General features: G+C 35.5%; 1 protein-coding gene across 1 annotated transcript in view; it reads left to right on the forward strand.

Moving 5' to 3' along the window:
* The first annotated feature begins 388 nt into the window (after positions 1 to 388).
* Positions 389 to 21,381, forward strand: part of LOC129005912 (uncharacterized) — a 33,524-nt gene continuing 12,531 nt past the window's right edge. The window contains exon 1 of the mRNA XM_054434952.1: positions 389 to 4,223. Within this exon, the coding sequence (XP_054290927.1) occupies positions 389 to 4,223 (3,835 nt within the window). The remainder of the gene's footprint in view (positions 4,224 to 21,381) is intronic.

Raw genomic sequence — 21,381 nt, forward strand, 5'->3', positions numbered from 1 at the left:
TAACCCAAATCAATAGATCAATAAACACTAGAAGATCAGCAGGAGAACTTCAACCTGGAGGCGAGTTAGCGTAGCGAACGAGCTAACCTGAAGGCAAGTGAGCGCAGCGAACGAGTGTATTGTAATAAAATAACCCAAATCAATAGATCAATAAACACTAGAAGATCAGCAGGAGAACTCTAAATATTAAATCTAGCTAATTCTACAGCATACTAAGTATAACACTGAAATAACTAAGGATTCAATTTTAATTATAAAATATATAGATTCTCATTTTATATTAAAAAAGAACATATGTTTGATAAAAAAGTAAATATCATGTGTTTAAAAATAATTTGTTTACATAAAAGTAAACAAAGGGGGATTTTATTTTATACTTATAGATGAAATGCCACGCAAAAAATCAAATATTGGCAGAACAACTAGAAAAGCACGGCAACATGCAGCAATTAGAGCGGCTGAAACGTCTGAGGACCGAGACGCTCGATTAGAAGATCAGCGAGTGCGCGCTTCAACATCGAGAGCAGCGGAAACACATGAGCAGCGAGACGCTCGATTAGAAGATCAGCGAGTGCGCGCTTCAACATCGAGAGCAGCGGAAACACCTGAGCAGCGAGACGAACGAATAGAAGATCTGCGAGTGCGCGCTTCAACATCGAGATCAGCGGAAACACCTGAGCAGCGAGACGAACGTATAGAAGATCTGCGAGTGCGCGCTTCAACATCGAGAGCAGCGGAAACACCTGAAGATCTACAGGTTCGACGTGAGACTGAACGTTTACGTCAAATTCAAACAAGAATAAGAGGAGATCTCAATAAAGCTGCGTTCGAATACGATAAAACGTATGACTACAAAATACATCGCGACATTGCAATTGGTTTAATGACTACTTTATGCCCATACTGCCATGCTTTGAAGTTTCAAAAAGAGTCGCTCGGTATGTGTTGCTCGAATGGGAAAGTAAATTTGCCACCATTGTCTGAGCCACCTGAACCCCTTCAAACCTACATTGCTGGTGTTTCCCGGGAGTCCAAACACTTCCTCCAACATATTCGTAAATACAACTCATGTTTCCAAATGACTTCGTTTGGTGCATCCAGTATTGTGAGATATGGAAATTTTATGCCCACATTCAAAGTGCAAGGGCAAGTGTACCATCAAATAGGTTCACTTCTTCCACTACCTCAAGAAGATCCTCAGTTTTTGCAAATTTATTTCATCGACAATGTAGAGGAAGAGCTTGATCGACGATGCGCATTTAGTTTAGCAACAAATAGGGAAATTATTGCTGAGTTACGAGCATCATTTCATGAACATAACAGTCTGGTCAGAGATTTTAAATCTGCATTGGAAAATGCGAGAGAAGACGACTTTAAAGTCATTATCAGGGCAGATAAAGCACCATTACATGAACATGCAAGACGTTTCAATGCTCAAATGGCCCCTGAAGTAGGAGCTGTGATTGTTGGAACGGAAATTACCAGACGAGATATTGTTATCAGCATGCGCGACGAAACAAAGCAACGAGTTTCTGAAACACATAGATCCTATGACGCCCTTCAGTACCCAATAATGTTTCCACGAGGAGAAGATGGATATAATCTCGAACTATATCAAACCAACCCCACAACAGGCGCAGCAACTACCAAAAAAGTAAGTTGCAAAGCTTTTTATGCATATCGTATCATGATTAGAGATCAACAGACTAACCACATTCTAATGTGCCGTCAACTTTTCCAACAATTTATTGTTGATATGTACGCTAAAGTTGAAAGTGAACGTTTAAACTATATTCGTTTCAACCAATCTAAGCTTCGGGTCGAAGATTATATTCATTTGCGAGATGCAGTCGCCAATGATGGAGTAGCTGCTGATATTGGTCAGAAAGTTATCCTTCCGTCCTCTTACACAGGAAGTCCAAGACACATGCATGAGTATGCACAAGATGCATTGACATATGTTCGAAAATATGGACGACCTGATCTCTTTATAACGTTTACCTGTAATCCATCTTGGAAGGAAATCACAGATTTACTGCTTCCAGGCCAGCAACCATGTCATCGGCATGATATCACAGCAAGAGTTTTTAAACAAAAGTTGATACGTTTTATTGACATAATCACCAAAAACCATATATATGGGGAAACTCGATGCTGGATGTACTCAGTAGAATGGCAAAAAAGAGGTCTGCCACATGCACACGTATTAATATGGTTGGTTGAAAAGATTGTCCCTACTCAAATTGATGACATCATATCTGCCGAGCTTCCAAATCCAGAGGAGGATCCAGAACTATTTGAAATAGTAAGAAAAAATATGATTCACGGACCATGTGGATTACACAACCCACATTCACCATGCATGAAAGACGGAAAATGTACCAAAAAGTATCCACGTGCTATGTACAAAGAGACACAGACTGGTGGAGATGGATATCCGCAGTACAGACGAAGAATCCCAGAAGAAGGAGGTTTCACAACAAATATCAAGATTAAAAACATGGATTTTGAGACAAATAACCAGTGGATAGTGCCATACTCTCCATTGCTTTTGAAAACATTCAACGCGCATATTAACGTAGAATACTGCAACTCAGTTAAATCAATCAAGTACATATGTAAATATGTGAATAAAGGTAGTGACATGGCTGTTTTTGGATTTGGTAATCCTAACGTGCCTAATGATGAAATCGACCAATTCCTAATGGGGCGTTACATTAGTAGCAATGAGGCTGTGTGGCGAATTCTTGGTTTTGAAATCCATGAACGCTTTCCTGCCGTCATGCATCTCAGCGTGCATTTAGAAAACGGCCAACGAGTATACTTCACTGAAGAGAATGTCGCCCAGAGAGCCGTAGACCCACCAAACACAACTTTGACTGCCTTTTTCGAGTTGTGTAGAGCTGATGAATTTGCAAAAACTTTACTGTATCATGAAGTTCCGCATTACTATACCTGGAATCCCAGAACTAAGAAGTTTTGCAAAAGAAAACGAGGTGTTCATCACCCTGAAGTAGATGGCATATATTCTACTGGCACACTGGGACGAGTGTACACAGTGCACCCAAGTAACAGTGAGTGCTACTATCTGAGAATGTTGCTCCATGTAGTTAAAGGACCAACTTCATTTCAAGATCTGAAAATCGTTGAAGGGCAAGTTTGTCAGACGTTCAGAGAAGCATGTTCCAAACTTGGATTGCTTGAATGTGACTTATACTGGAACAATACATTGGCTGAGGCGTCTGAAACACGTCATCCCCACCAGATACGGACTCTATTTGCTATAATCCTAACTACCTGCGCACCTTCAAATCCACATGACCTTTGGGAAAGGCACAAAGAAAGTATGAGCGAAGACATTCTCCTTCGAGTTCGCAGAGACAACCCCGACCAGGAGGTTCAGTATACGGAAAACATCTTTAATGAAGCTTTAATTTCACTTGAGGACATGTGTATTTCTATTAACAACAAAATCCTCAATGAACTTGGGCTACTTTCACCAGAGAGAAATAATAGAAACGATGTTATTGATAAAGAGCTTTTGAGGGAAACACAGTACGACCTCGCTGCACTAAAAGTGTACGTTGAAATTCATAAACATAAACTAACAGACGACCAACAGCTAGCATACGACACAGTGATGCAGCATATACGAGTTGGTAATGGAGGCCTTCTTTTTATCGATGCACCAGGTGGCACAGGAAAAACATTTTTGTTAAACTTAATACTTGCCGAAATTAGAATGAACAAGAACATTGCTCTGGCTGTTGCATCATCTGGCATCGCAGCCACATTACTTGATGGAGGACGAACAGCACATTCGGCATTCAAGTTGCCTTTGAATTTGAATCAAGCTACAGAAACTCCGTGCAACATCAGTAAGACATCTGGAATGGCAACGGTGCTTAAAACATGCAAACTTATTATATGGGATGAGTGTACCATGGCCCATAAGAAAGGACTTGAGGCACTTGATCGCACTTTGCGAGATTTCAGGAATGATCAACGGCCAATGGGTGGTGCACTAATACTGCTTGCCGGCGATTTCCGTCAAACATTGCCTGTGATACCAAGGTCAACTCCAGCTGATGAGCTTAACGCTTGCCTTAAGAATTCTGTCTTATGGAGGTATGTGAAAAAAATAACACTCTCGACCAATATGCGCGTTCACTTGCTTGAAGATGATTCGGCAGAACATTTTGCTAAACAGCTTTTAGATCTAGGTAATGGGAAATTTCAAGTAGATGCATTGACACAAGAAGTATCCTTCCCCACAAATTTTTGCCAACTTCAGAAATCAATAGAGGATCTTGAAAAAAATGTTTTTCCAAACATAGCCACAAACTTCAAAAATCGTGATTGGCTCAGCGAGAGAGCTATCTTAGCTCCAAAAAATGATGATGTAAATAGAATTAATCTGAAGCTTCAATTGAAAATTCCTGGTGTTATAACTGATTATAAATCGATTGACACAAATTTGGAAGAAGATCAAGCTGTTAATTATCCTATAGAATTTCTCAATTCATTAGAGCCTTCTGGAATGCCACCACACGTATTGTCTTTGAAAGTTGGTTCACCAATATTGCTCCTTCGAAATTTGAACACTCCAAAATTATGCAACGGGACCAGACTCTCTGTAAAAAAACTAATGCCAAATCTAATCGAAGCAACTATATTATGTGGTAAATGCAAAGGAGAGAATGTGTTGATACCACGGATTCCGATGTTTCCCTCTGACATGCCGTTAACCTTCAAAAGGCTTCAATTTCCAGTGCGTTTGGCTTATGCAATGACAGTAAATAAAGCCCAAGGGCAGTCACTGCGTGTTGCGGGGTTAAACTTAACAAATCCATGTTTTTCGCATGGCCAACTTTACGTTGGTTGTTCTAGAGTGGGATCGCCAGCAAACTTACATATATACACTCCAAACAAGAAGACAAAAAATGTTGTTTATCCACTTGCTTTGCGCTGATTAAAAAAAGTAGTCTTATGTTCAACACGTGTTTTATTACTTTGTACGATTTGGTTAAACATTTATTATTTCTAAATAAATAAAACAATCAATAGTTTAATGCTGAGAAAATTATTTAATAGTTAAAGGCTTGACAACGTCTGCCGGGTTCAGCTAGTCTTCTATATATATAAAAGAGGATGTTTGTATATATATTTGTTTGTTTGTTTGGGGGTGATAAACTCGGACACCGCTGAACCGATTGCCACGAAACTTGGTACATACGTGTAGAATGTCATGGAATAGGTTTATACACCATCAATTTCGTGATCCGTCCAATAGGCTCCGCCCCAGTGGCTCTGGAGTTTCCCATGTTAACCTTATGAGAAATGGAATTAATGAATCTTAACAGCTGTTTCAATTAAACAAGTTGGTTCTGTTCTATGATGTTCAATAGCATTAAAAGTTACAAGGATTACCAACAGGGTGCAGCACTATTATTTCTTTTACATTTATGATAACAGCTAATTTGCACCAGGAGGCGAGTTAGCGTAGCGAACGAGCTAACCTGAAGGCAAGTGAGCGCAGCGAACGAGCTCCAACCTAAAGGTGAGTGAGCGTAGCGAACGAGCTCCAACCTTAAGGTAAGTGAGCGTAGCAAACGAACTTCAACCAGGACGTGATTGAGCCGACTAGAAAGACCAAAAATATTGTCTACCCACTAGCATTAATATAAGAAAAATAATCAAGAATCGGTTATCCTTTGTACTATATGTGTTTCATTAGTTGTTGTACGTATTTTAATTTAGTTATAAGCACTTCATATACAATAAGACAATTAAACGTTACAGTACTTAAATTATAGATAGTCAAAGGCAAGACAACGTCTGCCGGGTTCAGCTAGTTATTTATAAAACATCTTTCTGTATTACCAGCTTACATTTTTCACTTATAAGAATACATCATAAACAGGATGTTAAAAATAAGCGGGGAGATACTTTACCTAGTAATTCCTTGGGTCAAAATAAACTGAAAATCAAGGATAACATTTTTTCCGAAATCGTTTCGTTAACCAGATATCCACCATTTTGTATTTTTTACATACAAATATTTATCTTTGCACTTTTCCAACCGATGTTTATAAAACTTGGTATGTATGTTAAGGTAGGAGAGACCCATGTTATAAAAAAAGATTCATCTCGATTCACCCTAAAATTTCAAAATTTAACACTTAACTACAATATAATATACTTAACTACACCACAATATTTACGTATCACCATAAATCTTTAACAAAATAAAACGTTATCATTTTTAAAATCCAAAGTAAATCAATATAATCTTTCTTTTTTGAAAAATATATTTAAAAAAAGGCGAATGATGGTAAAATAACGACAGGCGAGTTTCGATCTGGGTGTTTCAGGTTTGAATCTAGGAGGATTTAACATTAATTAGGTAACATTAATGTTTAATCCTCCTATGTTTGAACTGATTGAGAGGAATACATGAAACCGAAGGGGGGAGGTAGCAACAAGTGCACTAGTATTTACTAGTGTCCAATTACAATTTGATGGATTTAACCAAAACCTTTTCTATTTAACTTATTTTCAGCTGTTAAATTTCAAACGATACGTTTTAGCGACATCATTAACATTATTATCATCATCATCGTTTGAGTTTGGGTTTGCGGCAATGTATTTTTATGAATAAAACCTTTAATTTGATACCAAACTTGACCTCTGCTGCTATTAATTGACTGTATACACAATTAATTAACAGCTGTGTCTAAGGATTATGTCGGCCTTAGTCACAAACAGGACAACAAGATCGCTCCACTCATCCCACACTCATCTCCATTCATACTTGGCTTAAAATGCATACATTTGTATGGTCGCCATTTCAAAGCAACATGGCAACATTATCAATGACAAACGTGGAAAACCTTATACGAGTGTAAGTCCGAAAACAGAGTAAGTCCGAAAACAACTCTAAAAAACAATAAGCAATAAATTGCAAGAACCGTTGCTTATATCATTGGGTATACACGTATGTACTGACGTGTATACTCAATGCTTATATCGAACGAATGTACTTCGTGAGAATTTCCATTAGTTGTTCCATTTAGTTGTGTGTCCATTAGTATAATAGTTTAGTTGACTCTTTTGGTCAGCGGAAATTGTGACTGTTATTACCCTTGAAATAATGTTTGTGTAGTACTTTGCAATCCTACCAATGCTTATAGAATCATACGATTACAATTTTCTGGTTAGAATATGTCGCATAGAGTGGTGACTACTGTATCTGTTTGGTTTGCTTGTAAAACAGGATCAACAGAGATTTTCCATCGACTTGAACAATACGATACTCTCAAATTGTTCATTTCTATAACAAACTATCACACAGTTTGATGAATATTTGTGTGTAAACCACATACAGTACACCTGTATTCTATCTATTTTTCCTTTTATTTTTCCAAGACTTTATAGAAAATCACGCATTACGTGATCAGTGAAGAAAGGCTGTATCCCATGTGTTTTATAGGTAAAGAAGTAAAGAAGAACACTGCTTCAGGTCAGAGCATTCAGTTATCATCAGCAATTGTAATTTTCGAATCAGTAACTGAATCTATAGTCAATTATGTTGGGGTTTTGTTGATTATCTATAATGCACTTTACATGCTCCATTTGATAGTTTATAATAATTTACTCGGAATCTATAAGACACCTTTGGCTTGTATTAAATATTGGGTTGGGCCGTTTAGTATTTTGAATATAATAGGGATACTCGTCAAACAGTTAAATATTATTATTTCTACGAATTTAATGGGTAACTTTAAAGATTAGGTGGAATTTCTAACAATACTTCACCGTAATCAGCAGCAAACATACGTCATAAGGAATTCCAGTTATTGCAACAGACGCTCTGACAGCCCGTCAACATAAGACCTGCAGACGCGTCAACGAATATGCTGAAAAAATAACGAGATAAGTGAGTGTAAAGTGACTATTTATATCCGGTCGTCATTCGCCACGAGACATTCCGTCAGTGAATGGGAGGCCCACACAAGGGTGAAGATCGATAACGCGCTGCATTTGGAATGGAATAATTTGCACAGGTCCTCGAAAAGTACTAAGTTCTCGAGTCCCGAAAAAGTCAAGTGCCCAGAATGTCTTATACACATACGGAAATTCAAGTCCTCAAAATATTTCAATAGTGTATTTTCGTATAAATTCTTGAGACCCGAAAAAGTCAAGTCCCCCAAAATGTCTTATACACTTACATATATGAATTTGAACGGATGGTGTTTTTGGACTCTAGGGACTCAAAACGAAAAATTACATCGGTCCCGGGTCCAGGTGTTGCCATGAGTACTACGGTAATAGCTTATTCCCTATATGCGAAATTCGCTAAAAACCTAATAAGTCTATAGAATAACTAGCTGTACCCGCTGGCTTTGCCCCGTTTAACTAATTAATTTTCAAGATGAGCTCGTTCGCATGGCTCAATCACGTCCAGGTTGAAGTTCGTTCGATACGCTCACTCAGCTTTTGGTTGCAAATTAGCTGTTGTCATAAATTGTTTAATTGATACAGCTGTTAAGATTCATTTATTCCATTTAAATATAAAAAATCATAAGGTTAACATGGGAAACTCCAGAGCCACTGGGGCGAAGCTCAAATGCCCTATCATAATAAAAATTACTCAGTTTTCCTATTTAATGCCCAAAGAATCGGTGTATCGAATTTCAGCCTCCTAGGTAAATGGGAAGTGGGAGAATTAGTGATGATGAGTGAGTGAGAGTGAGTGTGTCAGTGAGGGCTTTGCCTTTTATAAGTATACATATAGTACAGGTAAAACTCACCTAAGAAAACATAAAAATTAGTCCATTTATGAAACTTGCAGGAAACGTAGTAATTACCATTAGGTATTGGAATCTGAAGAGTCCCTAGTGATTGTGGGGGTGGAAGTACCATTTTATAGGGTTTTAAGTTTATGGGGGTAGTGATTTTGAGAAATTTTTATTTATGGGATCCAAGCAAGTGGGGTGTCGTTTTCTATTTTTCTTAGGATGCAGAATTGAAAAAGAACATAATAAAAGCAATAAAACCGACAGTTTATCAGAAAAAGACTAATTTGTTAATAAAAAACTAAATATGACAAATTAATTAAGGCAAAATAATCCAGTTAATTAATATCAATCACTTATTACAAAATTGATCACGAGTCTGTGTCACATGTAAAAGTTGTGAGGAAAATCAACCAAGAAACTGGTAGTTACCACCACGTGTCATATTGTTCATCAGCTACTGATGCATCATCACCTTCCATGGAGACGTCAGGGTCTCTAACTTGTTCTTCTCCATCCATCGTTTTGACTTAACATTGACAGCTTAGTAGTGGGGATGGGTAGCAGAAACATATTTCAGTTCTGGCGATGATCCTGCAACTTAGGGTGAAGATAATATATAAGACCAAGTATGTAAAACAGCCCAGACCCCAATTTTTAAGGACCTTGGTCGCCCGTAATGGTTATCAATATGGCGCTCGTAAGAGGATGCTGGGTCACTATGAATTGGTTACTATACCATAATGCCTGAACCGATTTTAATGAAATTTGGCATACAAGTGCTTGAATAATATATCTAATCCCAGTTTGTCAATGGTCGAGTTTGATTAGGCCATATCAAAATGGCAGCCGTTAGTAATTAAAATAATTAAAAATTGTTTTAATGTTTTGTTTTTTTAACTCTCTCCAGAAATCTACAGCGATCTTTTATTTTCCTTGCAATCACAGGTTCTGATGCCATCTCTGCATTTCATGGAATAGGCAAAATACTCCCACCGCAGCATACCTGCAGATTAAGTGAGTTTCCATTTGCCTGATTTGATTTTTAATTAAATCTATTTCAATAACATTAAGTTTAATTAGTATCTAGGTTTGTTGCTACGGAGAGGGTAATAAAGTGTGTTTTTTTTTATTAAAATATGAATAGGTTAGATAAATTCGCCAAGTTTTATCAAAATATAACCATAAACTAGCAAAATAACTAATCAGGGTATTCAAAATATTTTAGAGAGAAATTCGAACATTTTACGTTTAGAGGGGCAAACACGAAAAAGTCCAATTATTACCCCATAAATCCCCCAGAACACCCAGTTCTTATGGTGCAATCATGCTGGTTCGCGAACTCGTTCGAGTAAACGTAGGTTTACACGTTTTTACCAAATTTCGTCAACATTGGGTAATTTTTGCTTGAGTTATTACTTGAGTTGTGCTAACGTTCTTTAAAAAGTACACGTCTACAGTCATTAACGCTGTTAAAGTTTGATGTTATGTCATATAGAAAAGTACAACAAATCTTTGGATTGATTCTAACGAGTTCGCAATTCAGCATGATTAGACCATGGGAACGGGGTTTTTGGGGTGATTTATGGGGTCAAAACTGGGTTTTGTCATGTTTAACCCTCCATAACATTTTCCAATTTCTCTCTAAACCATTTTGGATACCATGATGAATTTGAATACCTTAAAAACCAAATAATTTTGTTTATTGAAGTGTTTTTGTTCGGATATTGGTTACCTACCGAGAAAATTCAAAAATTGTAAATTTATCATTCACATTTTATTCTTATGGAGAATAAGTAAACTGTTGTAGCTTACTTGTTTATGGATATATTTTGATAAAACTTTGCAAATTTATTTATTTTGACCTAAGCTATTAATGTTTTAATAAAAAAAAAACACACTTTAATATCCTCTCCGTAGCAGGAAACCTAGATACTAATTAAACTTAATGTTATTGAAATAGATTTAATTGAAAATAAAATCAGACAAATGGAAACTCACTTAATCTGCAGGTTTGCTGCAGTGGGGGTATTTTGCCTAATCCATGAAATGCAGGGACGGCATCACAACCTGTGATAGCAAGGAAAATAAAAGATTGCTGCAAATTTCTGGAGAGAGTTGAAAAACAAAACATTAAACAATTTTTAATTATTTTAATTATTTACGGCCGCCATTTTAAAATGACCAAATCACACTCGACCACTGACAAACTGGGATTAGATATCGTATTCAAGCCCTTGTATGCCAAATTTCATTAAAATCGGTTCAGGCATTTTGGTATAATAACCAATTCATAGCGACCCAGCATCCTCTTACGAGCGCCATATTGATGACGTCATTACGGGCGACCAAGGTCCTTAAAAATTGGGGTCTGGGCTGTTTTACATACTTGGTCTTATATATTATCTTCACCCTAAGTTGCAGGATCATCGCCAGACCTGAAATATGTTTCTGCTACCCATCCCCACTACTAAGCTGTCAATGTTAAGTCAAAACGATGGATGGAGAAGAACAAGTTAGAGACCCTGACGTCTCCATGGAAGGTGATGATGCATCAGTAGCTGATGAACAATATGACACGTGGTGGTAACTACCAGTTTCTTGGTTGATTTTCCTCACAACTTTTACATGTGACACAGACTCGTGATCAATTTTGTAATAAGTGATTGATATTAATTAACTGGATTATTTTGCCTTAATTAATTTGTCATATTTAGTTTTTCATTAATAAATTAGTCTTTTTCTGATAAACTGTCGGTTTTATTGCTTTTATTATGTTCTTTTTCAATTCTGCATCCTAAGAAACGTAGAAAACGACACCCCACTTGCTTGGATCCCATAAATAAAAATTTTCTCAAAATCACTACCCCCATAAACTTAAAACCCCATAAAATGGTACTTCCACCCCCACAATCACTAGGGACTCTTCAGATTCCAATACCTAATGGTAATTACCACGTTTCCTGAAAGTTTCATGAATGGATTAATTTTTATGTTTTCTACTGGTTTTTTAGTATAATTTTACCTGTACTAATAGCAAATTCAACCAGCTGTTAGTTAAAACAAATTATATTGGGCTAAAACAAATCGATGATTACAAAGAATACTTAATAATTTGAACATCCTACTACTGTATTTTACTATGCATATTTAATTAATCCGCCATCCTAGTACCGAAGAATTAAATGTATCAATGGTCAGCATTACACATAGTAGAAATAAGCCAACCATAAGTATGTATTTGAATTTTCTTCCAAATGCTGAATTTGTGTCACAAATGCTGAATGTTGCAGCTGTCATGTTAAGCAAATTATATTGTACTAAAAGCTAGCTAGAAGCATTGACTTATTGGAGAAGGTTAGCATCGGCTGCTAGACTTTTTAAAAACTAAAACTTAATTTATAAAAAACTGGGACACTAATTTTAAATTATAGCTTTGAAATTCCCTAGTTCTCAAAATTGTCTTTCTTTCAACACAAAACTAATGAAAATCCATTGTCTGGTACTGGTTGATTCAGAATCGTGAAAAAACCCCATTTACGTTTTAATAATATATATGATAGTTTGGACATGTTTCAACCCTTCCGAGGCGTAATACATTTATACAGTTTATATGTAGACTACATTATAACTCATAAAATAGTTCTACAATTAAATGGATCTCCTTTTACAAACGTATATAATAACTAGAAATTTTCAGATCGTCCTTGCGGGTATTTTATGCCACAAATTTTGACGAAAGGCTATACCTATTTACAGTGTTGACCAAACAGTTGGCAAGAAGCATTAATAGATAAGCTATGTACCAAATATGATAATTTTAGCTTTATTCTAATTATGACAAAACACGAAGTAACTAAAAGCGGGTTTGTTGGTGTAGTAAGCGTTGCAGGAGGTCTACTTTACACTGAATCGACGTTCACTTTTATTGCTTTTGATCTTCCGGCACTGTTGACTCAGCGAAACTGAACTTGTATTTTACCGTATTTTGTTATATTAAAACTGCTGTTGCATTAGGTCAAATTCCCAATAAGTCAATTGCTTTAACATAGACCACGCTTTTAGCTCGGACTGTATTATTTGACTTACTGGGACTTTTGATCTACAGACACTGCAAACATTGTAGTTTTTGACCTAGCGGCACAGGTATAAATTATTTGATCTTCCGGGACTGTTGACTTCCAGCAACATTCCCGTTTTTAGCTCGGACTGTATTATTTGACTTACTGGGACTTTTGATCTACAGACACTGCAAACATTGTAGTTTTTGACCTAGCGGCACAGGTATAACTTATTTGATCTTCCGGGACTGTTGACTTCCAGCAACATTCCCATAACGGTAGTGAGAGAAGCTGGACTTGTATATGGCTTTCCGATAGAGATATAGTTTCATTTTGAAATTTATTTTGAAAGAAATTGCTTCTAAAAATCATACTGGCTATTTTAAACAAACTCTTTCTGACAAGAGAATATTACTGTATACTGTGCAGTAGGTGCAAGTGCTATCGATGTAGAGTGAATGAGCAACTAATGACCTCTAGCTAGCCATTGTTCCAGTGTCGTTATTAGCCAAGCTCCTATTCTTGTGTCTCCTACACAAACAATACCTGGTACAAAAATAACCTTCACAATGGAAACATCTTTTAGAGAAACTTCTAGAATGAAATAGAATAGCAACAAACTATCTCATTAGTGTTATTTAGTTTTATAAGCCATATAGATTTTGCTGTGTATTTGTAATTGTTTCAGGTTGGGGAATTTGCAAAGATCTAACAATCTGTTAAACAATGTTTCCATATTTTAGTGAATATCGCATATAGGGAATAAGCTATTACCGTAGGGCTCATGGTAAGACCTAGACCCATCCGTTCAAATTCTTATATTTTTATGTGTGTGCGTGTCTAAGAATACGTTAACGGTTTTAGTTTGCTTGTTCATAGATAAACAACATTTGTTGATCCAAATTTGGCAAATTACTTTATTTCATACAATCTATTAAAATTGTAGTAAAAATGCACATTACCATCCTTTTAGCAGCAAAGTACTGAATAAAACTAATGTGAAATAGGGATTAAATCTGACTGGTTGGAGACAATATTTTAGTAAAATTCCAATCAGACAAAATGCAGATTTGCGTAGTCTGCAGGTTTTCTGTGGCGGGGGTTTTTAAATATGTTTTTACTCCATCTACTTCTTGTGTAATAGAACGATCCAAACCCTAGTCTTGCTTACTTACTTCTTACTGTTTCTCTCTTCTGCAGTCATTTGTTCTTCAGTAGGCCAGTCAAATTGGACAATAAAATCGCAAAGCGTGATGTATTGCTGCATTTTTAATATGTTGTTGGGACCAGTTAGGGTAACTCAAAACCAAGTTTGCAGCTTCGAAATCCCTGTGCTCCCTGCGTAATAAGTAAAATATTACAAAATTAATGTATTATTTTTAGTTTTTGGTCTATAACTTATTAACAGTGCATTTTTCTTAATACTACTCAAATGTAATAATTAAAGTACATAAAATTTCCAACAATTTAAGCACAGTTTCATTTTTGTGTGTCAAATAGTTTTTGAGCAATGATTTTTCAAATATTACAAATTTGTTTAAGTAATTACCATAAATTACATTTTTTCTGGATTCGACCCACCAAAATTGTGTAATACCCATATTATGGCAGAATTCTTAAAAGCTGCTTAAGTAGTAAATTTCATTGGCTTTCGTTTTATCACAAAACTAAGTCTCTACATCCAACACTTTTCTGAAAACTATACAAATAATAATTTATGAATATCAGTGGCGGTTCCAAGGGGGGGGCTATAGGGGCTAAAGCCCCCCCCTTGGACCCTGGAAAAATAAATTTAAACGTACATTTCGTCCTTAAAACACGCAATGTCATAAAACAGACATCAATGTAAATTTTATTAAACTTAATAAGCGATGGCAGGAGCAGTATTAAGTTCCACATAGATAAACTTTGTGGACAATAGCACCTCAATCGAATAAACGCTAGTTATGGAGAGTTGTACGCATCATCCAATTGTTACAGCAGTCAGCTGTTGACATGCTAGGGCAATGGCTAGCGAGCGCCAAGCGCGCAAGCGAGGACAGGGCTGATTTCCTGATGTTTCATCATAGCAGTTGTCAAATTGTCTGCTAGCCACTAACTTTACACAAGCATCAATCAGCAATCGGCTGTAGCACTAGTAGCCTATTAATTACCACTAGGTGAAACCCGTCGAAATCGACGGTTACTTTCATGGCTTGCGCTAACTTATCTAACTGCGACAAATTGAGTGAAATTATACATATTTTGAGCATTTAGCATTGTTTAAAGAGTAATAAGTGTAAAAACAATAATGATATTAATTGCGTTAGTTGCCAAATATGGTTGATCATTCAATGAATAAAATATTTCCCATACTGTACATCATCGGAGTTATTATTAGTATGTTAACTGGTACATCTTCTTTTAGAAGAACCTTTAGATAGTATTAAAATCATATTGGTGGATCTTTTGTAGTTAAAACTTCCGCGATTTCATCTGTCTAATAAAGATTAATCTATGATTTTATTTGAGAAAAATATCTGTTTATTGAAAAGACACGTTCTAACTTAAAAGGGAGGTCCATCCGTTACAGTGCAAGTTTGAATTTTCCTTCGTCACGTCGCGTCAGTTCATATCGTACTTCTGTAATAATAATAACAATAACATTAAATAACCCTCTAGCATAGTTTTGGGAAATTGGTTGTGGGGATGTTGAAGCTAATAAGACACTTCTGCTTTTGTATTATTTTGCATTGTATTACACAATCGAAGATTTTTCCAATGATTTAAAACATGTATGGCAATAATCTCATAGTATGATAAAATATAGCCAAAAGTGGTGAAAAAGGCAGACACCAACCCGTACAATAGATATTAAAGATAGTTCAATTCAATAAGAAATAGTTGTTAAATAACAGTTACTGTGATAAAAGGATTTTCCACTGATTTCATAATGGAACGTTATCTTGCAAAATATGACATGATACAGAAGAAGATCAATTTTAAAATCAGAAAATAACATTGCAAATACTTCTTTTGGACAATTCAGTAACTCCCAATAAATGTGTGTTGTTTAAAATACAATTTTAAATTAACAGCTGTTTCATTAAAAAGTATTATCCACATGGACAAAATGTAAACAAATCTGTGGAGGGATCTTTAAGGGCTTCTTGGGCAGAGCCCTAACGGGATTCACTTAGTTTTTCTTTTGGTAACTCATCTAGGGACCAAGACCTTTCTTTGGACACCCCTACCAAGTTTCTACGCCCAGTCGTTCTCTCAAATTAATGGAGACAAAGTTTCCAATTAAATATTTCGATTCCCCCTTGTTAATCTTATGGGAGAAAATCCAACTTTGGTGGAAGATCCTGCCCAAACTAATAAAGATTTCAAAAAACGAAAAAGACTTTGCAAAACTACAGATCAGGGCCATTTATTTGACACTTTAATCATCTAAATCGGTCCGAAAATGAGGGAGGAGTTCTGTTTACAAAAATCGGCTTAGCGTATTATATATATAGAAGATAGATTGACTATATGTAAACTAAACACTAGTGTTAAAGTTGAAATAGTCAATACTATTACTGAATTCGATAATATTGTGACAGATCTATGAAATGGAGAAAAACGTAAGGTTAAAAAACGTGTCTACTTGCTTGCATGACATATAACAGGTGAAATGGAAGGTTTTAGGACAATTGGGTACAGTTTTAGCCGTTAGAAATGGCTTAATAAAGTCACCAAACTGTTTTAGGAGATTTGGCTTCGTTGTCTACAGTAGGCCTATGTTTTGAAATTCCTGAATGCAAGTTCGTCATAGGCCTAGTTAGATTTTTAAAATGTCTACACTTACTACTTGTACTTATGACAAAGACAAATGACAGATGAAATGGGAGATTTATGGACAGTTGGACACAGATATTATAGACATAAATAATGCCTTTGGAAAATCAGTAAACAGCTTTTAGGAGGATATGGCCGTAGCCCGCAATATGTTTTGAGATATATGAATGCAATCGTCAGTTAGTTTTAAAAATGTCTACATATTCATGACAAATAAATGGGGAAATGGGAGGTTTTGCACACAGTTCTAGACGTTAAAACTGGCTGTAGAAAGTCACCCAACGGCTTTTAGGAGTATATGGCCAGAGACAATTTAATACTTTAATTTATTCCATTAAAGTATGGAGGTTTATTCCATTGTCTGTGATATGGCCGTAGTCTACAGTGCGTTTTGAAGTTCATGAATGCAATCGTCATAGTTTAATTTTTTTAATGTCTATTTGTTCATGAGAAACAACAGGTGAAATGGGAGTTTTTGGACAGTTGGGCACGGTTTAAGATGTTAAAAATGGCTTTAAAAAGTCACCAAACGGCTTTGAAAATTCCAAATTTTCCCGGGGGTGGACCCCCGGACCCCCCTGCCTAATTGGTGGGTGCTCCACACCCCCCAAACCCCCCGGTAGCCCCCCCCCCTTAACAAGGTCCTAGAACCGCCACTGATGAATATCATGATTTTTTTTATTTAATGAGTTGAAATAATGTCCCTAACCATTAGGTGATAAAAAGGAAATAAGGAAAAAACATATTTAAGGTTAAAAGTTATATTTAAAGATAAATTATGACAAAACATTCTTGAAATAGTATTTTGGCTTTTTGAACTTTGAAGGCAAGGTATTAGAAATGTTTCCTGATTCAAACTCATCGGGTAAAAACATATATATCGCCAGGGTCATCTTCATCCTCTTCAATAAATGGTAATGTGACATTTTGGTAACTCTTAGCAGAGCAAGGAGTACATAATGGTGAACACTTTAGACCGGCCTTCCGACATATGCAAGCACCCGTGCATCCCTTTTTGCGCCTACATGAAATTAGTTTCAGAAGGTTGGATGGAGCTGGACTGCATGTTGCTGTCACTGGAACCAACCCTGCTGTGCTATTTGACCAACCCCACTCTGTGGGATCCTTTTCAATCCCTAACCATTTTTGCACTTGGTGGTACTGTATGCTCAAAATGAGTGGAAGGAAGCTGCATCTTGGGTGGGGGCAAGCGTGATAAGTTTACCTTAGCGCTGGCTGCTGCCTTTACAAACAGGCGGAACCAAAGGTTTTCTAACTCATCGTGAAATGTGTTGCAACCATACAAAGCAATTAGGCACTTTTATCCAGCTTCCTAGGAGGAATTTTTAGGGTGAGAATAGGGAAACCTATTTTATCCCATAAAACCCCTTTCCCTTTAGTACGATCATACTGGTTCGCAAACTCGTTCGGGCGTAAGAAAAACATTTGCTTATAATTTAATCAAAATTGGATGAGTTTTACTCTAGTTAACGTGCTGATGGACATACACACACATTTAGATAAACTTGAACGAAAGCGTTATTGACCTCTGGGAATTTGAAGTCGAAAAAGTAAATCAGTCCCGGCTGTGTATAAATAATGATATTTTGTCGACATCTAAATAAACGATATAAATAGCAGATCAAAACACAGCTTATCTTTTCAAAGTCATTTTTCCATTTGTTTAAAACAAAATCCTGCAAGTGACGTCCTTGTCCTTTAACCAGTAAACAAGGTTGACACAACAACAGGAGGTCGTCTTTCAGGCTCTCGGAAAAGATGCTATTGTAATTCAAATGCATAATATAAATATTTTAAACAGCTAAAAGTGATATACCGTAGTAGTTTACCTTACGCAACGATTTCGTTCAAATCAAATCAAATCGTCTTTATTTCATATTGTACATGGAATGGCATCAAAAACTATATCTATAACTTAACATAAAAAAAACAAGTCTAATATAAATAAAAGACTAATTTAACATATATTCTTCTGTTTTACTTACTGATAGGAAGTAGCTATTAGCATAGGTGGTACGGTAGGGCTTAGTGCCGAGACCGATATATTTGATCATTTTCTGCGGTGGAATATTTACCGGTACTGTAAGTTTTTCTTATACAAATTTATATTATATTAAATTTATTTTAAAAAATTTTGCTATTTTGATATTCATAAATTATTATTTGTATAGTTTTCAGAAAAGTGTTGGATGTAGAGACTTAGTTTTGTGATAAAACGAAAGCCAATGAAATTTACTACTAAAGCAGCTTTTAAGAATTCTGCCATAATATGGGTATTACACAATTTTGGTGGGTCGAATCCAGGAAAAATGTAATTTATGGTAATTACTTAAACAAATTTGTAATATTTGAAAAATCATTGCTCAAAAACTATTTGACACACAAAAATGAAACTGTGCTTAAATTGTTGGAAATTTTATGTACTTTAATTATTACATTTGAGTAGTATTAAGAAAAATGCACTGTTAATAAGTTATAGACCAAAAACTAAAAATAATACATTAATTTTGTAATATTTTACTTATTACGCAGGGAGCACAGGGATCTCAAAGCTGCAAACTTGGTTTTGAGTTACCCTAACTGGTCCCAACAACATATTAAAAATGCAGCAATACAAAATCAAATCAAATCAAATCAAATATGCTTTATTCATAAAGTACAGTGTTGTACATTGAATGGTGTCAACTAAATCTATCTTAAATTAATAATTTACAGATTTGCATATCTTGGATCACTATCTAAATAAAAAACCAAGAATCAGGAAATGGAAAATGTATTATTCAATCGCAATACATCACGCTTTGCGATTTTAGTCTCTTTTTATGTACGATTTGACTGGCCTACAGGGTTTATGAGTTATGGTGTGTTTTTCCTCTTGTACATGTTCTATCAATTTGTTCAGGTTGTAGAAGCCTAAGGGCATTCCAGGAGATAGTTTTTAAGGTGGATGGAGAATTTTCTTGTATCTTGTTAGTTTTTTAGCCTATTCGGTAATAAGTTATACAGGGTGTTTATAAAAAAACTTAACTACTATAATACCATCCTTCCATCCTCTTTCTATGTAACATATAAGTTTTATAAAAACACCACATGAAATATTGGCTTAAAAGGTTTTAATCAGTAGCAGTTTTATCAGCTGATTGGTTTATATTGTTGCTTTGTAAACAATAACAAATCATTCATGAGTTTTGTTAGAATCGTAATGGATGCTTGTATTAAGGCTCTTATTAACTGTTCTGCTAGGTCACCAGATATTACCCCTTATATTTTTTGTGTGTGGGGCTTCATTAAGGATGGCGTCTATGCCAGTAAAGTGAGCACCAAAGAAAACCCCAGAGAAAGAATCAGGAGAGCATTTCCTAAAATAAATTGTTTCATTTTAGGTAGTGTTTGATCCGAACTGGAACATGGACTTGACTATTTGCATGCTAATATTGACAGTCACATTTATTTTAATTAGCTTCTTATTATTAACCAAAAATTGAAATGGTTTCCTAGACTTTGATTGTTATTTTCTCACAACTTACTTAAAGTGAAAAAATGAAGGTTTTATAGCTTTTTGAAGTTGTACAGTTTTTTTATAAACACCCTATATAATTTTATTCCTTTATAAGTTGGGATTCTTGCGAGGTTTTCCAATTTATGGAAGGGTGGATTTAAGTAATTTTTCCTTCTTCTATTTTGGTTGTAGGTTTTTTTCTTTTCATATAGGATCTGATTTTATTGTTTGTTTTATTACTTCATTAGATACAGGGTTATTAATGTAAATAGGTATCTTGTTATTTTTTTGTTAAGAATGGTTTGTAATATTCTTAAAAATTGAGTTTATTTAAAGATCTTATTGGTTCTTTTTGTAGTAAAAAACTTGAAAAAGGTCTGCATTTGCTTCGTCCCAGGCATCAATATCCAAATAGGAGTTGTGACTCAATAAGTGAATGATGAGCAATTTTACTGTAGTAAAGTATGTCAAATTTGTTATTCTTTAGAGGCCTTGATTGATGTGGATAGTTTTTGCTTAAGGGAGTCAAAATTGTATTCCCATTTAAGATTCTCATCTCTATTTGAAATCCCATAAATTAAGTATGGTTAGATTTCTTTATCCATTCCTATCGTGAGATTTTCTGGGAAAGTGTTTGTATATTATATGATGTAGATAAGGGGTCCAAGAATGCTTCCTTGGGGAATCCCTTGAGTCCCTTCAAGTCTTAATTTGCTACTATCTGACATTGACATCCACATTGGATGGGAACATTTATTGATAGCCCATTAACATACTATCTGGGTCCAGAATCAAACAACCATGGGATTTAAGCAACCTTCAAATTTGAAGGCGAGGAATATTACCTCTCTGCTATACAGACAATTTTAATGTTAAAACGCCAATTCCGTTTCCGCTAATTAGAGACTCTGCAAAATATGGAAATATCACACAAACTTATATCAAATCAAATAAAATAAAATCTTTATTCATCATTAAATAACATGAGTTACAATAGATTTTGTCAAAATATAATAATTGTACCGGTACCTTAAAGACAACTCAAAACATGACTAGGCCTACAGCATGAAAGACAATTGGTTTAAAGGTTTCCTAAGAATAAAATAAATAAGCAGTTCAGACAAATGCACATGGTATAGTATATTTCACTACTAGGACCGAAAGCTGCACTTTCCGCACA

Source organism: Macrosteles quadrilineatus, unplaced genomic scaffold (assembly GCF_028750875.1).
Source record: "Macrosteles quadrilineatus isolate MER2022 unplaced genomic scaffold, UCM_ALF_1.0 Scaffold_44__1_contigs__length_1017569, whole genome shotgun sequence".
Taxonomy (NCBI): domain Eukaryota; kingdom Metazoa; phylum Arthropoda; class Insecta; order Hemiptera; family Cicadellidae; genus Macrosteles; species Macrosteles quadrilineatus.